Here is a 19505-nt window from a genome sequence, read left to right as displayed (position 1 = left end):
ACGGTTTGCCAACTCTGCTGTCTGAGGTTGCTTGGAATCGGACGCTTTTTTTGTGAACAACTTATTTGATTATATAGTCATCCATGTCCGTAAGAACTGTAATTTAAAAAATTCTCATAAGCACTTTATTACAGGGTTGTATTTTATTTAATTGATTGTATTTAAGCTACAAATTTTCTTTCATTTTAAGTAGTTTTGGTAAGGATTTATTTGGTGTAAATTTGCGTCGGTGTATTCACTTTTTTTGAACAATATTGAGTTAAAATATTTACAAAGAGATTCTTTAAACAAAATATCACTGTATTGAATTTATGCCACAGGCAGTCCATACAAAATGAAAACAAGCCTTATTGTCATTTTTGTGTTGTAAACTTTACTCAAACACACACAATCTTCTGTGCAGTCATTGTCAATTGAACAATACATAGCTCATTCAATTCCTGTTCTCCCTTAAACCTCATTTCCTCCTCCAAAACATTATTCTGCATGTATTGTTCTCAGTTAGTTTTTTCTTTGCAATTTGCTCCTACTCTTTTCTAAAGATCCCACTTCCAGTTTCATCTCTTAATGTATTCCCTCTTTCCATTATAGTTTAGACAGTGATCCACTGGGTGTGAAAACCAACGTGAAAGGCAGATTGAACAGTAATAAAATGTTGCATGCTTTGAGGATTAAATCAAACTACACCCAACCTCATTTTTGGAAACCATAATTTTTTGTTAGTATACACCTTGAACAAATTCTTTTTCCACAAGCTTACATTATGAAAAATAATAAATGTTTACAAATTGCTCAAAAAGGCAAAATGTTGCATATGTTTTTATTGTAGTTCAAAATGTTTACTTGTTAGAAAATGATGCGCCTTGAATTTTATTTTTAGGCATAGAAAATTTCAGTTACTCTTCTCTGGTGTTTTATTTAGCCTGATGCCAGATTTTGAGGAAGTTTGGACTGTTATTTGCTTAAATAAGATGAATGTTTTGTGCAGTAATCTTATAAGACTTCAGTCGTCACTCAGAATTTTTTCCAGTGCATTGTCGCTCATATGTTTTTATTACTGAGACTTTAGTAGCTGATTACTGCAGCCAAAACTAAAAGCTGTGGCTGTAGGGTGTAGTGTTTAATAACCATCATGTCTGTCATTCATTGTTTCTGTAAGCTTTAACTTGCTGTTAATTTCCCTCTAGGTGCTTGCTACTATGATGCCAATCAGTCTATGTATGTATTTGGTGGATGCACCCAGAGCAGTTGTAATGCAGCATTCAATGATCTGTGGAGGCTTGATCTCAACAGCAAAGAATGGATCCGACCTTTAGCATCAGGTAGGAAAGCAACATTCTGTTTTTTATAAGGCTGTAAGGCAGTAATTCTTGAGTTCTAAGTCATATCAATATATGGTCATGACAAAGCTGTCCTTTGTCACTTCAGTACATGCAGAATGTGTTACTCAGGCTTCTTGCAACAGTTGTTTGGTGCCTGCTTTGCTAATCTGGAACAAGATTGTAACATTATTCTGGCTTGTCTCAAAATGGTTGTAATGGTGTTGGACTGGAAGACGAGTACTTGAGTAGGTAAAAGTGGCAGTATTTGGCATTTTGGATATTAAATTTCAGTAGATCATCACTGAATTGCTTTCATGTTCAAAGTAATGGTGTGGTTCTAAGTTTAGAGTAGAAGCTGGTTATACCTTTTTCCATACCTGTATGTACACTGTATGGGATATAATGTTAATTTAGAAATTGCAGTTTCTAGTTATCCTGCAAAATGGCGTGATTATGCATTTTAGTTCCAGTCTTGAGTTTTGTGTACACATACTTGGGGGCCTGTTTGAAAATGCAAGGATTGTAGTTGGCATTTACTGAAACAAAATACAAATGAAGGTGAATAAATTTGTGGTTTGAGTATTTTGGTTTTTCTCTTTCTCTGCAGTACAATTATTTGTGGAGTCAGTGTCTAAGTAGCAGGGCTGTGGGGGTTGGAGTCATGTTGCCCAAAAACCTTAAGGTGTACAAGCAAATCAAACTTTGCAGTTACCTCAAGTGTCTGGAGTCACAGGAGTGTGTCACGTACTTCTGATGGGGGGTGAAAGTCCATCCTTGCATGGCAGGAAGTAAATGTATAGCTTGCAGCACTTTTAAAGAAAGAAGCTTCACTTAAATGACATTTTAAATACTCCAAACTGCAAAATTGAACTTAGGTTCCAAATAAGTCTTAAGCAAAATATTCTTTCCCCCTTCTTATCCTAGTCTATCCTTAGTCCTTCTGTCGTAGTGCCATTAGTCCTTTAAGAAAATGGGGAATAAAAGAAAAATGTAGTGCTAAAACTGACTTGCTTCATAGGTAATGCATATCTCATTCCTCATTTGCTATAACTGAAGTGTTCTACCACAGACTATTAATGTTCTGTACAGACTAGGATGAAACTGCTTTTTCTGGTTCTTCACTACTGCTTAACAGATGTGTTTAGTCTCAGCTTGAATGGACTCCTATGCTGCTCATGTTTTTATTCAGTCTGTTTAATGAAATAAGTTTACTTGATTTTAATAGCATCCATCAATGAACAGATATCACTAACACTTGTTAAGGTATGTGTATCCACACCGCATGGCTCTGGGAACACTGTGAAAAGAAACGTTGCATTAATGAGTTCCATTTGCTGAGGAAATAATTGTATTGCTAGTGTACTAGGTTTAGCTCTTCAGGGTTTTTCCGCTAGCCAATTGATAGGCAAGAATTTTCTTTCTGATGTCAACCCATTGAGAGGTCCCTCTTGAGCTTTTCTGGCAGGCTGATTTGCGTTTGTTGCGTCACTGAATTCAGCTTGTGTTAAATAAACTCCACCCTAGAACTAAAAAAGTCTTTTTTCACACTGTTTCCTGACTTATTTTAACCTCAAAATCACGCCAAGTACTTTGTCATTTTAACCCATGTTCCACAACATGGCTACCAGTGGGGCTTGATGTAGGGTTACCACCTGTCCCACTTTGCGAGGGACAGTCCCTCTTTGGGCAGTTGTGTCCTGCAAAAAAATTGTAAAAATGGCAGATGTCCTGAGATTTTACGACAAAATTATTTCCTATATTCTATGTAATTGCATAAAACTGTTATTCTGTATCTGAAACCCCTAAATGTTATAAGAAACAGAATACACAACTAAAATGCTACAAGAATAAGCTTTTATTTAGGCTAAAAAGTGAAGTTCTGTCCTTTGTACTGGCCGTGGGTACGTTTCGGCCTGCAAAAATCTGATGTATGTACCAAAAATGTCCCACTGTGGGCATTTAAAAAGGTGGAAACCCTAGCTTGATGTACCACAGTGGTCTTGTTCTCCTCCTGCCCCCATCTTATAGGTTCATAGGTTCATAGGTTTATACTAGGCTATCTGCCCTAAGGCATTTATAAGCCTACCTTATATGAAAAAATACTGTGCCCATTAGTTTGTTGTGCCTCTGTCCAGCAGTGACCCAAAGATGATTCCCGGGGTAAACCTACGATCTCCCATCCACAGGTCTAGATTTCTCTTGAACAGAGTCAGCGAGGTGCTCTGCCTCACATGGACCGGGATTTTATTCCACAGCATAGGGAGTCTCTGAGTGATAAATCTATCCCTCCAGCACGCCCTATTTATATCCGTGCTAAGGTTTAAGTCGCTTGCTCTAGTGGTTTTGGTGGATCTGGATTTTGGGAGTTGGAGCATGGCCATTAATTCCGTGGTGGACATGGCCTTGTATGTCAGGCACATGTCACCTCTGAGCAGACGGTATGCGACTGAATAGAGCTGGAGTTTCTTCAATCTGGCAGCATATGACAGATTTTGGAGTCCCTTTATCCTTTTGGTGAGGAACTTTGGGTCTCTCCAATTGCTGCAGATGTCGGGTGAGATACATCCCTAATGGGGCATTGTATCATTGGTCTGATAAGTGAAGAGTACAGGGGAACAATGACCTCACTAGATCTGGATGTGAATCCCTTCATGATCAGGTGGGCAATGTAGAAGGTCTTTCTAACCACTTTAGCAATGTGAGTGTCAAAAGAAAGGCCACTGTCAACCTGGGTCCCCAGGTCCCTGATAACCTCTTCTGTGCTTAGTGGATTGCCACCTATATGGTAGCTTGGGGTTACCTTGATGTTCTTCGTTTTCCATTGCTGCAGTCCTTACTATTGGGTATAGTCCGCATCCAGTCGGCCCGAATACCAGAGTAAGGCTGGCGCCGGTCAGGGCGCATTAGACTGACGCCAGTACGCCAGGGTACTAACGCGCATGACCGCGCCATATCCTCAGTCTTTTGCCGCGTGGTCCGATGCAGAAGCAGTTTTGAGTGCAGGTTGGCGTTCTGAAATATTTCAAACCGGAGTTTCAGACCGAATCAGAGTTGAACATTTTGGTTTTTCTTGCCTCAGTATTTAACCGGATGTCAGAAAAGTGAATAACTGTATTTCTTGTGGGAAACAAATACCTCATAGGGATTACCATACATTGTGTATACCTTGTTTAGGGCCTGAGCACGACGTTGTTGGTTGCCGCTCTTGTGCTAGGTTTAACAAACGCACTATTAAGAGGAGGTTAGACTGTGCCAGGTTAGTGTTTGGGAAGCGCAATTATAAAATGCCGCCGGATGCTCCGGCCCAAGAAGCGCAAGGACAAAACAGCGAAGCCTAGGGTTGATGAACCGGCAGTCCCGGACGTCGGTTCTTTAGGTGGCTCAGTGGAGCCAGAGGTTTTGCCAGGAGTTTCTATGGAGTCTCCGGCAGAAACTTTACTGTTACAGGATGTACCTCTCAGGAGGCAGGCCAGGCTGAGGGGCTTCTCAGGTGACTATTCTTCCCTCTCTTCCCAAAGTAGTTAGAGCCTCTCCTTCTGTTGCCAAAACTTCTTTTAGAGGTAGGCCAACTTCAGCTTCAGTAGGGCTTCCTAGCATTTCGGGTTCTGTACCTAAGAAACATATGCTTAAAATGGCAGAAGATTTGATTACTATGATTAGAGGTTGTATGGGGCCTCCTGATAAGAGGCCTAGAGTGGAACCAGAGTTTGACAGTTTTGAACAGGGTTCAGGGGCTTCTGAGTCTTCTGGAAGATTTGCAGGAGTATCCTCATTATTCTGATTCTGATGTGGATGATGCCACTCCTTCGCTTCTCCTCCTGAGGATTTTTCATTTTCAGAGACTCTGCATTCCATGAGGGAGCACTTTAAATGGGAAGGCCAGGATTACTCTGATTCCAGGAAGAGGCTTAGGGAATTCTTGTTTTACCCCAGCATAGGCCCTTAGCTATACCTCCTGTGTTGAATGTGGTGGAAGATGTTTTTGCAGAGGCTTCCTGAACCCTGATTCTTTGCCTCCTGCTCCTGTTAAACCTGATAGGTACTATAGGGTGCCCAAGCTCATAAGTATTTGTTTAGAGTCCTAGGGCGACCCAGAAACTGTTTCTCAGGGGCCTAAAGGTGTTAAGGCCTCCGTGGTTAAAAATCCTGTTCCCACTGACAAAGAGGCAAGGGCGTTAGATAGGTGGGGTAAGAAAGTGTATACTTCTTTCACTCTAGCCATGAGAGCGTTGAATTGTCAGTTTCACATGCTGAAATATCAAAATTATCTCCTTTCACAATTGAAATCTAAGGTGGATGCTTTGGCGGAAGGTATTGATTGTAAAGACTTGCTGGATTTAGTTTGTGTCTGAACAAGTGGGCAAGCATTCTTTGCAATGTGGTTTTGATGCTGTGCAGGCCTCCTCGAGGGTGGCTGCCACTAGTTCTGTTCTTCGCAGGCATGCCTGGTTGAGGGATCAAAATTTGGCTGAGCATGTTAAGACAAGGATTTTGGATGCTCCTTTACAGTCTGATGTGTTGTTTGGTTCACCTGTGGAAGCAGTTTTAAAGAAAATGGAGGACAAAGCTAAGTCTATGCAAACTGTTAAAGATTTTTGCAGGTACAGCCACCAAGTTTAGTAGAAATTGGCCTGCTAAGGGGTGGACATATCCTGCTTATGATTCCCAGTCTAGGGGTAGGTCTAGACGTGGTAGGGCAGGGCTCAAGGTTCTTTTAGGCCTAGAACAGGGAGTTCACCTGCTCAGACTTCTGGTGAGGGCAGGTCAGTCCTTTCGTAAACAGACCCAATGACCTGCCTTTTCAGCTGCCAGTAGATTCTCGCCTGGCAGCTCCTTTGAAGGACGTCTGTCTCTTTTCAAAGAAAATTGGGATTTAATTACTCAAGACAGATGGGTGTTGGACATCATTCAGCCAGTCCCTGTATCAGAAAGGGGCCTAGGATTTTATTCTCATGTTCCTAGTACCAAAGAAGGGGAACACGTGGAGACTGCTTTTGGATTTATCTCTCCTCAACACTTATCTGGACATTCCCAAGTTCAAGATGTTGACGTTACAACAGCTTTTACCCTGCTGGGCAAAGATCACTGGATGGTAACTTTAGATCTCAAGGAAGCTTACCTTCATGTGCCTATCAGGCTAAGTTACAGGAAGTATCTGCGGTTTCGAGCTGGAGATTCTCATTATCTGTTCTCTGCATTGCCCTTTGGCTTATCTACGCCCAGAGTATTCACAAAGGTTCTGGCTCCAGTGATAGCTTACTTCAGGCTACAAGGACTTCAAATCTATCCTTATTTAGACGACTGCCTGATTCTGGCTCAAGAAAAGGAAGACCTTCTACAGCATCTGGAATATCTTATAGCAGTGCTAAGATGCCTAGGGTATTCTGTGAACGAAATAAAGTCCAGTCTAGTACCCTCTCAAGACATGTGCTTTCTGGGTGTGAGACTGACTACAGCAGCCCAGATGGCCTTTTTAACCCCGGACAAACTAAAGAGTCTATCACTTTACTTCCATCAACTATCTCATCAGTCCGTGCTGACTGCAGAGACAGTCCTACAAGCATTAGGGTTCATGGCATCTTGTATTCTGGTGCTTCCCAATGCCAAACTGCATATGAGGAAGTTACAATGGTATCTCAAAATGTATGGACACAGCACTGCCAGGATTTAGACACTGTCATTCAAATAATACCTTGCCTTCAAAGAGAATTTTTGTGGTGGGCTCAGGAATGTCACCTAAACAAGGGACTCTCTGTGACCCGCCAGAGGCGAGTCAGATTTTACCGACAGATGCCTCAGACATTGCTTGGGGAGCTCATCTAAATGGAAAGTGGATACAAGACAAGTGGCCTGCCAGACTACAGCATCTACATATCAACATGAAGGAGATGTTAGCAGTCCAGTTCGCATTGCTGGCTTTCAAGGAGTTACTTCTTCCAGGGCAGGTGTTGATTCTAACAGACAACACAACTGTCATGTGGTACTTCAACAAACAAGGGGAACACATTCTTATCCTCTATGCAGGCAAGCAATGATTTTATGGGAGACTGCCACGCTTGCACCTAACTCTTCAGGCAAGGTTTCTGCCAGGAGCACAGAACTCCTTAGCAGATGTGTTAAGCAGACAAATCATGGATCCCCACAAGTGGAAACTGGATCTTCATGTATTTCAGAAATTGACAGTGTCTTGGGGAACTCCAGACATAGATCTGTTCGCTTCTCCACTAAACCACCAGCTGCCACAGTTTTGCACAAAGGGGTTTCATCACACAGCTTGGAAAGTGGATGCTCTGTCTTTCAGTTGGACAAACCTTCATGTGTATGCCTTTCCACCTCTGCCTCTTCTTCCAAAGGTACTGTTAAAGGTCAGACAGGACAGGCCAAGGATGATTTTGATAGCTCCAGATTGGCCTCGGCAACACTGGTACCCTCTACTACGGTGTCTGGTAAAGAAGCCTCCATGGCCTTAACCTTTGATTCCACCTCTGTTATCCCAGCAGGACGGTCATCTGCTCAATGTCAAGCTTCACTCTCTTCATCTGACAGCCTGGCATATTCTGTGTTGAAACGCAGCAGGTCTCAACTTCCTCAACAAGTTTTAAATGTAATTAGGGAAGCTAGAAGACCTAGTACAAGGAAAGTGTACGCAGCAAAATGGAAGAGATTTTTATTTTGGAGTAAAGCAAAGAATTTGGAGATTTCTGAGCCTAATTTGAGTATGGCTCATCAATATCTTACTGAGTTACTGGACAAGGGTCTGTCCTTCTCTTCCATTAAGATTCATGCTGCAGCAATCTCAGCTCACTATGATTGTGACCCACCATTGTTTTCATCCTTTGTTCAAGCAGTTTCTTAGAGGGCAAAAATATAAGACCCCAGAGCTCCTACTCCTGCTTGGGATCTCAATTTTGTGTTGGAAAAACTTACTCTACAACCTTTTGAGCCTGGCTACTGCTGAATTGAAATATTTGTCATGGAAGACTGCTTTTTGTTGGCTATTACTTCTGCAAGAAGGGTGTCTGAGTTGCAGGCCCTTATGGCAGTCGAGCCCTTTTGATTTTCCATAAGGATAGGGTATCATTACGCACTAATCCTTCCTTTATGCCTAAGGTGGTTTCTAGTGTGGCTTTAAACCAAACTATTCATTTGCCTACTTTTTATGCAGACCCCCAAAATAAAGGAGAAAGATTTTGCATACTTTAGATGTACACAGGCAATTGCGTATTACTTAAGCAGGACTAAGGATTTTAGGCAGTCTCAGCAGTTGTTTGTTTCTTTTGCTTTGAGTTCGCAGGGCAAGCCTGTGTCAAAACAAACTATTTCTAGGTGGATTGGCTTTTGCATTGCATTTTGTTATTCCCATCATGGCAAGGAGGTTTCAGCGGGATTAGGCCTCATTCCACTAGGGCTACTGCCACTTCAACAGCATTTCTACGGGGTGGCAACTAAGGATATTTTGGAAGCAGCTACTTGGAGTTCAGTGCATACTTTCTCTAAGCATTATCACCTTCCTATCTACTCTAAGTCTAGGGCTGGTTTTGCCACAGCTGTTTTGCAAGGCATGTTGTCAGCTCCTGCTTCTTTATGATTTGCCAGCCTCCCTTACCTCTGCTTTGGGATTCTACCCAATAGTAAGGACTGCAGCAATGGAACGAAGAACATAGTACAGTTTTGTACCTACCATAAATGTAGATGTTCGAGGATTCCATTGCTGCAGTCCAATTTACCCTCCCTCCTTCCCCTCTGTGTTTAGGGGTAGTTGTGTAGGTGAGTTTACCTGCTTATATTTTTGTATATATTGTTCATGTTTTGGTGCAGGTATTTTGGGCCTTGTCTTTTTAGGGTCTTCTGACATCTGGGGCAAGAAAAGACTGAGGATATGACGCCGGTCATGCGCATTAGTACCCTGACGTACTGACGTCAGTCTAATGCGCCCTGACCGACGTCAGCCTTATACTCTGGTATTCGGGCCGACTGGATGCGGACTATACCCAATAGTAAGGACTGCAGCAATGGAATCCTCGAACATCTACATTTATGGTAGGTACAAAACTGTACTTTTTTCCCGAAGGGTATGACTATACATTTTTTGGCGTTTAACTTCAGGCCATGGCTCTGGCACCATCTATCTGTTTCCGTGAGTCCCTTCTGAAGGATATCAGTGTCCGATGCACTTTCCACTATGGCGCCCAGTTTGCAGTCATCTGCAAACTTTGTCAGCCAAAGTCCTCCCATGTTGGCCTGTACTTCTGAGAAGTAGATGCCAAACAATAGGGGGCCAAGGACCGAGCCCTGTGGGACACCACTTGTGACCGGCTTGGAGTCTGACACAGCGCCAGCAACTCTAACCCTGTGGGTTCTGTCCTTAAGCCAGTTTGCAACCCATCTTGTGACATATGGGTTTACATTTAAGCTGGTAAGTTTTTCTACAATACCGAGTGGGGTATTGTGTCGAAAGCCTTTGCAAGGTCAAGGTAGGCTGTATGGACTGCCTTTCCCTCATCAATGGCCTTGGTGACTATTTCGAAGAAGTCGACCAAGTTCAAAAGGCATGATCTTCCCTTGACAAAGCCAAACTGGGTCTGGTCCAATGTCTGCAAGTCCCCTATATCTTTGTTTATGAGCTCCATTATGATCCTCTCCATAGCTTTGCAGACTAGACTTGTTAAGCTTATGGGGCGGTAATTACCAGGGCCCGCAGAGGCGCCACCTTTGTGGAGTGGGACCACAGTTGCCGTACGCCACTCCTTGGGCACGTATCCTGTGGTAAGGCTGAGATTAAACAGCTGCCTTATGTGCGGGTTTAATTCCTCATTTAGCTCGTAGCACACAGCCGGGACACCATCCGGTCCCATTGATGCTGTGTTTTTAGCTTTAGAGAGAGCAGCTTTCACCTGCATTTGAGATGTCCGAGGCTACACTCGGCTGGGATAGTTATCTCTCCTTTAGGGAGAGGGGTGAAGTTTGCACTGAACCTGTCTGCCAGTATGTTGGCAATGTCTGTGGGTTCAGTGATTTTGTATCATTTTGGACTAATTCTGAGCATATCTGTGAGTTTCCACCCAGGTTCCTAACATAGCTGAAAAAGGCCTTATGATTGTCCTTTGAATCCATGGCAATTTTCTCTCAAAATTGGCCTTAGTTGATTTTATGAGTGCTCGTATTTTTTACTAATAATGATCAGGGGTGACTTCCCTTTTATGGATTTTGTTCTATCATGTAATAGCTTTCTCCTCTTATTGTAAAGTTTGTTAATGGCTGGGGTCCACCAGACTGGACGCTTGCCCTTTGTGGAAAGAGTCTTGGTTTTATTTGGGATTGCCTGATCCATGCAGTCCTGGAGGTGTTCATAGAAGGCATTTGTAAGGGCTTCCCAGCTTGGGTTGTGGTTTCCTCTGACTCAGGGGCCTTGAAGGATACCACACCAGTCTTGAGTAGTGTGAAGTTTGCTTTAGAGAAGTTCTTCACTATGGTCTTTTTGTTTGGGGTGGGGGATGTGGATTTCCAGTGAGATTAGTTTATGATCAGATCTCACCAATGAGGGATATACTTCCGTGTGGAGCATTTTGTCCCCATGTTTGTGACAATGAGATCTAGTATATTTTCTCCTCTCGTGGAACAGTGACTAGCTGTTCCATAGCATTTGAATTTATGAACTCCAGGAACTGTGGGCTAGAAAGTTAGGGCTTGAGTAATGTTCCCAGTCTATATTCGGGTAGTTGAAGTCACCCAATATGATGGTGTTTGGAGATACATTTATACCCCCCAGTGTCTTCAGGAAGGCTGTGTGGGGTTCCTGAGTTTGAGAGGGTGGCCTGTAGCATGCTACAATTTGTAGAGCAGTTTTGCCTATTGTTAGTTGCACCTGGATGGTTTCGAAGCTTCATGCGTTGCCACCAACCTGGAGGTGTGAGTATCCTTTATGAATATGGATACACCCTCCTTTTGTGGAGTGGTCCGGGTTTGGGGCCGAACGCATGATATGAGGTAAAACCTAATAGTGCCGGGTGCTCTCAGGAGCCTTGAACCAGGTTTCAGTTACAGCACAGACATCGATGTTCTCCATACTGAGAAGGGCCTCGGCATTCTGAGATTTAGACTTCTGGCATTGAGCAGCATTACCCTCAATTTCTTCCCATTTTTGTTTTCTAGGGTGGTAGGTTTAGAATTTGAGCCTTGCCTAAAAAGGCACTATGGGGTGGCAAGAGCCTTAGCCAATATCCGAATCCCAGGGTGACAGGTGCAAGCCGCCTCCTTGAAGCAGCGTGGCTTGTCAAGCATGTCATCCCAGGCAGACAGACACTGGATTCCCTTTGAATGACACCAGACATTAAGCCAATTGTTAAAGCTGATCATCTTGTCTCTATATTGTGGCATCATTCTTGGTGAAGGAAGGATACTGCTCAGGGTTAGGGTCATACCTGCCTGGGCTACATAATCAGAGAGCTCCTCTATGTCTCTTTTCATGCAGTCCAGGGAGGTACGTCTCAGGTCGTTCACACCAGCATGGACAATGACTGTGTCATATTTGTACTTGCTGTGGAGTGACCCGAGTGCTTGTGTTATGTGGCGGATTCTAGCGCCCGATAGGCAGCTTACTCTTTCCTATAATGCTTTGTATGACTCATGCCAGACACAAGGAAGTAACTTTAAATTCCCATGCCATTGACAAATAGTGAGATTTGTGAGGGTCACTGTTGTTTTCTTTACCTTCTTTATAAGGACTGTTTTTTGTCTCTAATCACCCTCATTTATGTTTTGCTCTGACCTTGTTTTACAGTGTACTTAAAAGTTATCCAACTACAGCCAGAAAAGTAACTAAATTGCAGGCCCTTGTTCAGTGTTTTCATTTGTAGTTCAAAAGGAATCGAGTCTCCTCTTCCCCGCCACACTACTCCAGAGGTGTTAAAACTGTTACTGCACTGAGACTCTTGCAGAATCAATTCCTCCTAGATTACAGAAGAAAACCCTGAACAAAGGTCTGCAATTAAGTCTCACTTTTCTGGCTGTAGCTGGGTAACTTCTAAGTGTAGTGTAATACAAGGACTGAGCCAAACATAAACGAGGGTGATTACAGACAGAAAATACAGTCCTTTTACAGAAGGTAAAGAAAACAGTGACCCTCATGAATCCCATTATATGTCAAAGGCATGGGAATTGAAAATTACTTATGTCTGGCATGAGTTGTACAAAGCGTTATGAGAAAGAGGGGGTTGAGGGAGAACAAGATCACCTTGATGCATCAAGCCCCATTGGTAGCCATGTTGTGGAAAACGGACTAAAATTATAAATAAAGCACTTGGTGATTTTGATGGGTTAAAATAGGTCAGGAAACAGTGAAAAAAAAACAGATTTTATTTCAGTTGTAGGGTGGAGTTTTCTTTTAAGGAGACCTCTTACCTTGAGGTGAAGTTTACTTTTATTTTGCAGGTAGGTGAAGTGGATCATTGGAGCCCAGTTTCAGCCTTTTCCTTGTTGCAAAATAGCCATAACAGTGAATAAAAGTTATATCAACAGCAGCAATGTGGATCACATAAATGCAGTATTTGCACACAGCAAGTACAGTTCAGAAAAAACTGATAGAATTAAGCAGAGTAGTATGGTGCAAAATAAAACCTGGCAAGGAAAGTGATCATTGTAGTACCACATCCCAGGTATAACCATGTAATACATTGCAATTTAAGGGAGATAGTAAAGTAGGAGGTTTGACATGGGTTGGTTCATCTGCTTCAACCACTGACTGGTGTGCTTGCTTTATGGTGTTGTGGGTACCAGTAAGACCTGTCCATCGTTGGGTAACTATTGCAGTAGTACATTACTTTTGGGTTATCTTGCTGAAGTAACGTGACATCCGTTTGGGGTACCAAAGCTTAAAAAAAAAAAAAAAAAAAAAAAAAAAAAACTTTCCTTATGGTCATATGTCTGATGTATAACATAAGCTACTGAGTTGAGAGTTCCAAATCACTTGACAACACCACTGTTTTCCAGAGGCTTTTTGGTACAATTCAAATCAATCTACTGCCAGATAAGTGCCTAAAAAGGCTGCTGTTCTTCGTGTTTCACTGTTGCAATCATTACTTGTGTGATCCCTGCTAGGTAGCCCTCGGCTGGCCTGAATACCAGAGTAAAGATTTTCCCTCCTGCCTCCACTGCAGTTGTCAGGGACTGATGTCAAGTAGTCATTGGTATAAAGTAGGGCAGCCGACACCATTACATCACTTTCTTGCCATGGAGCCCAAAGCAGAAGCAGTTTGCGTCGGTCGTTGCCAGAGTGAAGTTGAAAACGACTTGTCAGCTACTTTCACGCTGTGGGTTCTGTCTGTGAGCCAGTTTGCAACCCACCTAGTGATATAAGGGTTGATGCCTAGCATAGTGAGTTTTTCTATGATTCCTGGGTGGGGAATGGTATCAAAGGCCTTGGCCAGATCAAGGTAGTCTGTATGAACCACCTTGCTTTCATCCGCAGCTCTGGTGACTGACTCAGAAGTCAACCAAGTTGAGCAGGCATGATCTACCCTTCACAAAAACAAACTGTGTGGGATCTAGAGTTTGGAGGTTCCCTATATCTTTATTAGCTCCATGATGATGCATTCCATAGCTTTGCCTATCAGACTTGTCAGGTTAATGGGGCAATAGTTCTCAGGGTCTGTAGTTGCTCCTCCTTTGTGGAGAGGGGATGACTAAGTGTGCCATTCGGTAGGGACAAAGCCTGAGGTGAGGCTGTGATTGAACAGAGCATACAGGTGAGGTGCTGTTTCACTCTGTAGTCCATGTAGAATACAGTATGGGATATTGTCAGGTCCCCATAGAAGATGTATTCTTGGCTTTTGACAGTGGTGTTTTAACCTGTGCAGCAGTAATACTGGGTGTCTGGCAATCTACTAATATTGTGATTGGTCCTTGTGTGGAGGAGAGTAGGGTAAAGTTGGCACTGAATCTGTCTGTCAGTATATTGCGTGTATCTGTTGGCTCTGTATAGGAGGTGCCATTTTGCAACAGCTTTGAGCAAATCTGGGTATTGCTGTGGAGATTCTTTACATAACTCTAGAAGGCCTTGCGGTTGTCATTACTGTGCTGCAATTCTGTATTCATAGCTAGCTTTAGAGGATTTGATGAGGAATCCCAACTTTTTGTTGAGGCTGTTAAGGGAGTTTTTCCAGTCTTGGGACTTCACCTTATTTCTAATCAGTTTCCTCCTCCTGTTGTAGAGTTTACGGCAGCGGACCACCAGAAATGGCTCTCAACCTTCCATCTCCAAAATGAGCAACACTAGCCCTCATAATGTGGAACAAATGGGTAAAATGTGGAACACATACTAATGGCTTACTAACAACTTCAACTAGGAAGGTCATAGGATGGTTAAAATATGCTGGTTTTACTTGTAAAGAAGTTCTTTTAATGAATTAATATGATTAATGTCTATTTAACATGGATTTCACTTAAAAAAAAATTCATAACACTGAATGTGTGACAGTCTTTCAATGTGGAACTTCAAGTAACTTTGAGGAACATTAACTTTTTAAGACCCCAAATGAGGTACGTTCCTTGTAATGAGGTACACTTGAGAGGTATGCCACCAGATAAGCTTCCTTTTTTTGGAGGAGTGTCTTGGTTCTTTTGGGCATGGCGAGATCCATGCATTTGTGTATGTGTTCGTATAGGGAATTGGTGTTTGATTTGGCAGTCATGCAGCAGTTCTCCAATTGCATGGGCGCCATGAAGTTAGCCACCTCTGTTTTTAGGAGCCCAGAGTTAGCTTTGGTAAAGCTTTTCTTGGTGGTTATCTTTGCAGGGGGGGGGTCCAAAGTGATTAGTTTGTGGTTGGATCTAACCAGGGAGGAGTTGACTATTGGTACAGAGCAACTGTCACCCATGTTAGTAATGACCCGATCAAGGATGTTGGTACCTGTAGTGAGGGTAAGAATGAGCCTGTCCAGGACATTGGAATTAGTGAATTCCAGGAGACGTTGAGCAAGTTTATTTGGTACATGAGTAGTTTTCCCAGTTAATGAAGGGGTAGTTGAAGTCCAGTATGAGTGTTGGGTTGGACCCTAATTTTTCCAGGGTGCTTAGGAACGTTGAGTGCAAGTCTTTGGTCATGGCTGGGGACCTGTAGTAGGCTATGACCTGAATTGCCGTCTTACCCAAGGTTAGCTGCACCTGAAGTATCTCTGATGCATCATGTTGGGCTACCAGTCTGGAGTGTGTGCATCTTTTATAAATAAGGAAACGCCACCGCCTTTGGAGCTTGGGTCCAAGTTCTGAGGCCGAAAGGTGTGGAATGAGTTGTAGCCTGGTAGTGCATGGGTGCTATCTGTGGCCTTGAAACCAGGTCTCTGTTGCAGCCCAAATGTCAATGTCTTTCATTTTAAGGAGTGCTTCCAACGAGTGCATTTTGAGATTTGGACTTCTAGCGTTGAGCAGGATGACCCTCTGATTGTATTTGTTTGTAGCCGTTACGGTGGTAATTTGGTGTTTGGAACCCCGCCTAAAAAAGGCACAATAGGGGTGCCAAGATCCTTGGCTGGTATCCGGAAGCCCAGGGTTGACAGATGCACACCATTTCTAGCAAAGCATGTAGGTCCATCAGTCATGTCATTCCAGGCAGACCGATACTGGATCCACCTTAGAATGTCACCAGAAACGTAGCCAATTGTTGAAATCAATCATTTTCTGCTTGTACTGTGGTATCATTCTGGGTGATGGTAGGGGGCTAATCAGGGCTAGGGTCATACAAATCTGGGCTACGTAATCCAAGAGCTCCTCCATGTCTCTTTTCATGTAGTCCAGGGAGGTGCATCTCAGGTCATTCACACACTTGTGTACAATGACAGTCATATTTGTACCTGTTGTTGAGTGGACCTGAGTGCATGCATTATGTGGTGGATCCTGGCACCTTTCAGGCAGCTGACTGTTGCTTTCTCCTTATTCAACCTAGTGAGTGGGACATCAGTGTGCCTCATAGTCACCTATGACTAGTGTGTTGGGCATGCTGTTTTTCATTAGGAGCTTTGGTTGTGGCCCACTGTTTAGGAGAGTTGTCTCATTATTAGTGTTGTGGTCAAGTGCGTTTCTGCCTTGGAGGTGTCTGTGTAGATTTTTGAGAGCCTCCGAAGGTGGGTGTGTGGCTTGTATTTTTATGTAAAGGCAGTACTGGTGTGTGTTCTGGAGGGCTGTGTTCCATGTGTTGTGGTACAAGTGTTGACCATCTCCTGTTGATTAGCTATTCCGGTCTTGGCTGCAGAGTGCATGGTTTTTAAATTGGATATACAAGTGCATCACTTGCAAGTCTGAATGTTGGGAGGTAAGAGGAGAAGTTTGTCAGTGTACATGAGGCAGTTGCTACATTGACTCAGAATGTCCACGCTCACCAGGCTAATAGGAGAAAGCACAGGGAACTAACCTTCAGACATGCCTGGAGGGGTGGGCATTAATAAGTACTGCAGTAGTTTCCTTGTAGGACGTTTAGTGCTGGTAGCACTGTTTTGTGCTACAATAATTGCTACAAGAAGTCTGGTAAAGTGCTAGACTAATAAGCTAATAAACGTGCAGGAGAGCAGAGAACTAGCAGATCTAAGGGAAAAATAGAAGAGCACTGCTCAGAAGCTTACAAAAAGTCCTGGATCAGCAAATGTGTATCTGGACTACACTAGTTCCAGGAAAGGTAGGAAGGTAGGAAACTTTTTTTTTTTTTTTTTTTTTTTGTGTATGAGTAAGTGGAGAGAGAAGATGAGATAATTCAGTATGCAGAAGCTAAAGGGTGGGCCTTTGTAAGTTCTCACTATTAACATTAGAATGAGCTTATGTAATGTGATGGGAGGGGGGGTGTACAGTATCAACTTTATACCAGAGGCAGGCAATTCAAAGCCACCAAGACAAAGACCACCGCAAGAACTGGTAGGGTTGTTTGGGGGGGGGGGGCAGACAGTTGTACATATTAGAGATATTAAATCAAAAGTGCAGATGATAAATGAGAATTTCGGTAACAGATCTGCGATTTACGAAATGGCTTCTGTCAGTATGCAGTGTATATTCCCAAAAAGAGGAAAGCTAAAGAAAGGGGCAGACCACATAAAATTAGACCTTTAGACTCCTCCTCCCTGAAGTCTGCTTTCTGGAATTCAGTGAGGTGCCTAAGCAGCTCCTGTTGCCCGACACACTTTCTTCACAGACCTCTACCACGACCCTTTCGGAGTCTAGTACGCAGTCATAACAGTATATATCTGGTGATACTTAGGTTGTCTGCCCCGCGGATGGGTGTGAAGCTGCTATATGCATACACTGGCTTCTGAGGAGGTTTTTCTGGCAACCTCCTGACAAAAAGCCTACCACGCCACAGGCTACAGCTATTCACAGGCCCATGGAAGCACTGAGGCCCCCAAGAGCAAGGCCACTCCTAGAAAAACTGTTCCTAGCCGCCATATTTTTCAAGCCCAATTTGCTCAGTCACAACAACAACTTAAGACTGTGGAGGACCTTATCTCTCTTATCAGAGGCAACAAGACCACTCCATCGAAAAGGAAAAGGGATCTCTTCCCCAGAGATTGTCAGAACATGACACTGAAGAATCTGATTATTTGGATACTGACTGTGAACAGCCCCTTATCCCTTTGAGGATTCTGATGCAGAGAAATCCATCCCTTCTGCATCCCCCCCCCCCCAGAGGACCTGCCCTTTTGTGAGACCTTGCACACTCTTGGGGAACATTTCCACTGGGCAGCTCAGGATTACTCTTAAGAGACTAAGGGAGTTTTTGGATCTCCTCCAGCACAAACCCTTAGCGATTCCTCCCATTTTGGAGGTGGTGGAGGATGTTTTCATGGAGTCTAGCCTCACTTCTGATGCCCTCCTCCTGCACCTAGAAAGCCAGATAGGTATTGCAGAGTGCCAGACACCCACAAATAGTTGTTCAAAAATCCTGCAGCAGAACCAGAGGTTATCACCCAGGGATCCAAAGGGGCTAGGGCCAGTTCATCAAAAAGAATCCTATTCCTTCAGACAAGGACAGCAGAGCTCGAGACAGATGGGGTAAAAAAAGTCTACACCTCTGCTACCTTGGGTATTAAAGCTCTTAACTGCTAGTTCCATATGTTGAAATATCAGCAACATACCTTGGGACTATTAAAGCAGAAGATTTCATCCTTGCCAGACAGCTCTGTTTCTATTTCTATCTAAAACATTCCCTACACTGTGGATACGATGCCCTAGAAGCCTCTAGCAGGGCTGTTGTGGCGGTGTCTGTCATTAGGAGGCATGCATGGCTGAAAGAACAACCTCTGCCTGATCATGTTAAGTCCAAACTCCTAGATTCCTACCCTAGATAAGGACTTGTTTGGATCGGAGGCTGAGAAGGTGATCAAGAAAATGGAGGATAAGGGCAAATCAATGCAGACAGTTTGGTTTCCTCCAGGTCCAACCTCCCAGATTCAGCAGAAACTTTCCCTCTAAACACTGGTCCTTTCTTTCCCATTCCAGACCTGGACAAAGGAAAGCCCGCAGGTAGAGGCCACCCAGGCATCAACCACAAGGACAACAGAGGCCTATGCAATGGACTCTGCTACACCCAGGGCAGGGAGTTCTAAGTCCACTCCTTACCCTAAGGACGTGCAATGACTCCTCCTTCCCCCTTTGCCCCACAACCACCCCTCAAAGGTTAGGAGAAGGCTATCCCTTAAAGACAATTAGCTGCCCATCACAAAGGATCAATGGGTCCTAAAAATCATTTTTCAGGGATACAAATTCTTCAAAGAAACACAAACGTTAACAGGGTAGACGGGCGTACCATCAAATCAACTGGCAGAGACGCTCAAAACAAATTCCACTCTAAAACTTTCCCTGCAAGTGCCAAAATTCAAAATGCTCACACTCCATAAACTCTTAACCATGCTGAGCCCAAATGCCTGTCTTGTTACCCTGGACCTAAAGGATGCCTACCTTCACATTCCAATAAGGGAGTCCTGCAGAAAGTTCTTTCACTTGAGAGCAGGCTCACAACACTTTCAGTTCTCTGCTGTGCCCTTTGGCTTATCTACTGCTGCCAGGGTTTTCACCAAATGCCTGGCTCTGGTCATTGCCTTCTGCAGGCAGCAAAACATTCAGATTTACCCATATCTGGACAACTGTCTCATCCCGGCAGACAGCAGGGAAAAGCTCCTTTGTCAAAGCCCTATTTAGCTCTCTAGG

The 19505-nt window shown here is 43.5% G+C and overlaps 1 protein-coding gene across 1 annotated transcript in view; it reads left to right on the top strand.

Annotated features, from left to right (window-relative positions):
- The window catches only part of FBXO42 (F-box protein 42), a gene marked incomplete in the record, with an annotated part of 1591641 nt that overhangs the window by 489503 nt on the left and 1082633 nt on the right, over positions 1 to 19505 (top strand). Inside the window, 1 exon segment of the mRNA XM_044061846.1 lies at positions 1188 to 1322. Within this exon segment, the coding sequence (XP_043917781.1) occupies positions 1188 to 1322 (135 nt within the window).

Source organism: Protopterus annectens, chromosome 2.part0, assembly GCF_019279795.1.
Source record: "Protopterus annectens isolate FY-2018-M chromosome 2.part0, PAN1.0, whole genome shotgun sequence".
In the NCBI taxonomy this organism is placed as follows: domain Eukaryota; kingdom Metazoa; phylum Chordata; order Ceratodontiformes; family Protopteridae; genus Protopterus; species Protopterus annectens.
Note: the sequence above shows the minus strand (reverse complement) of the source record. Positions and strands in the feature narration are given on the sequence as shown.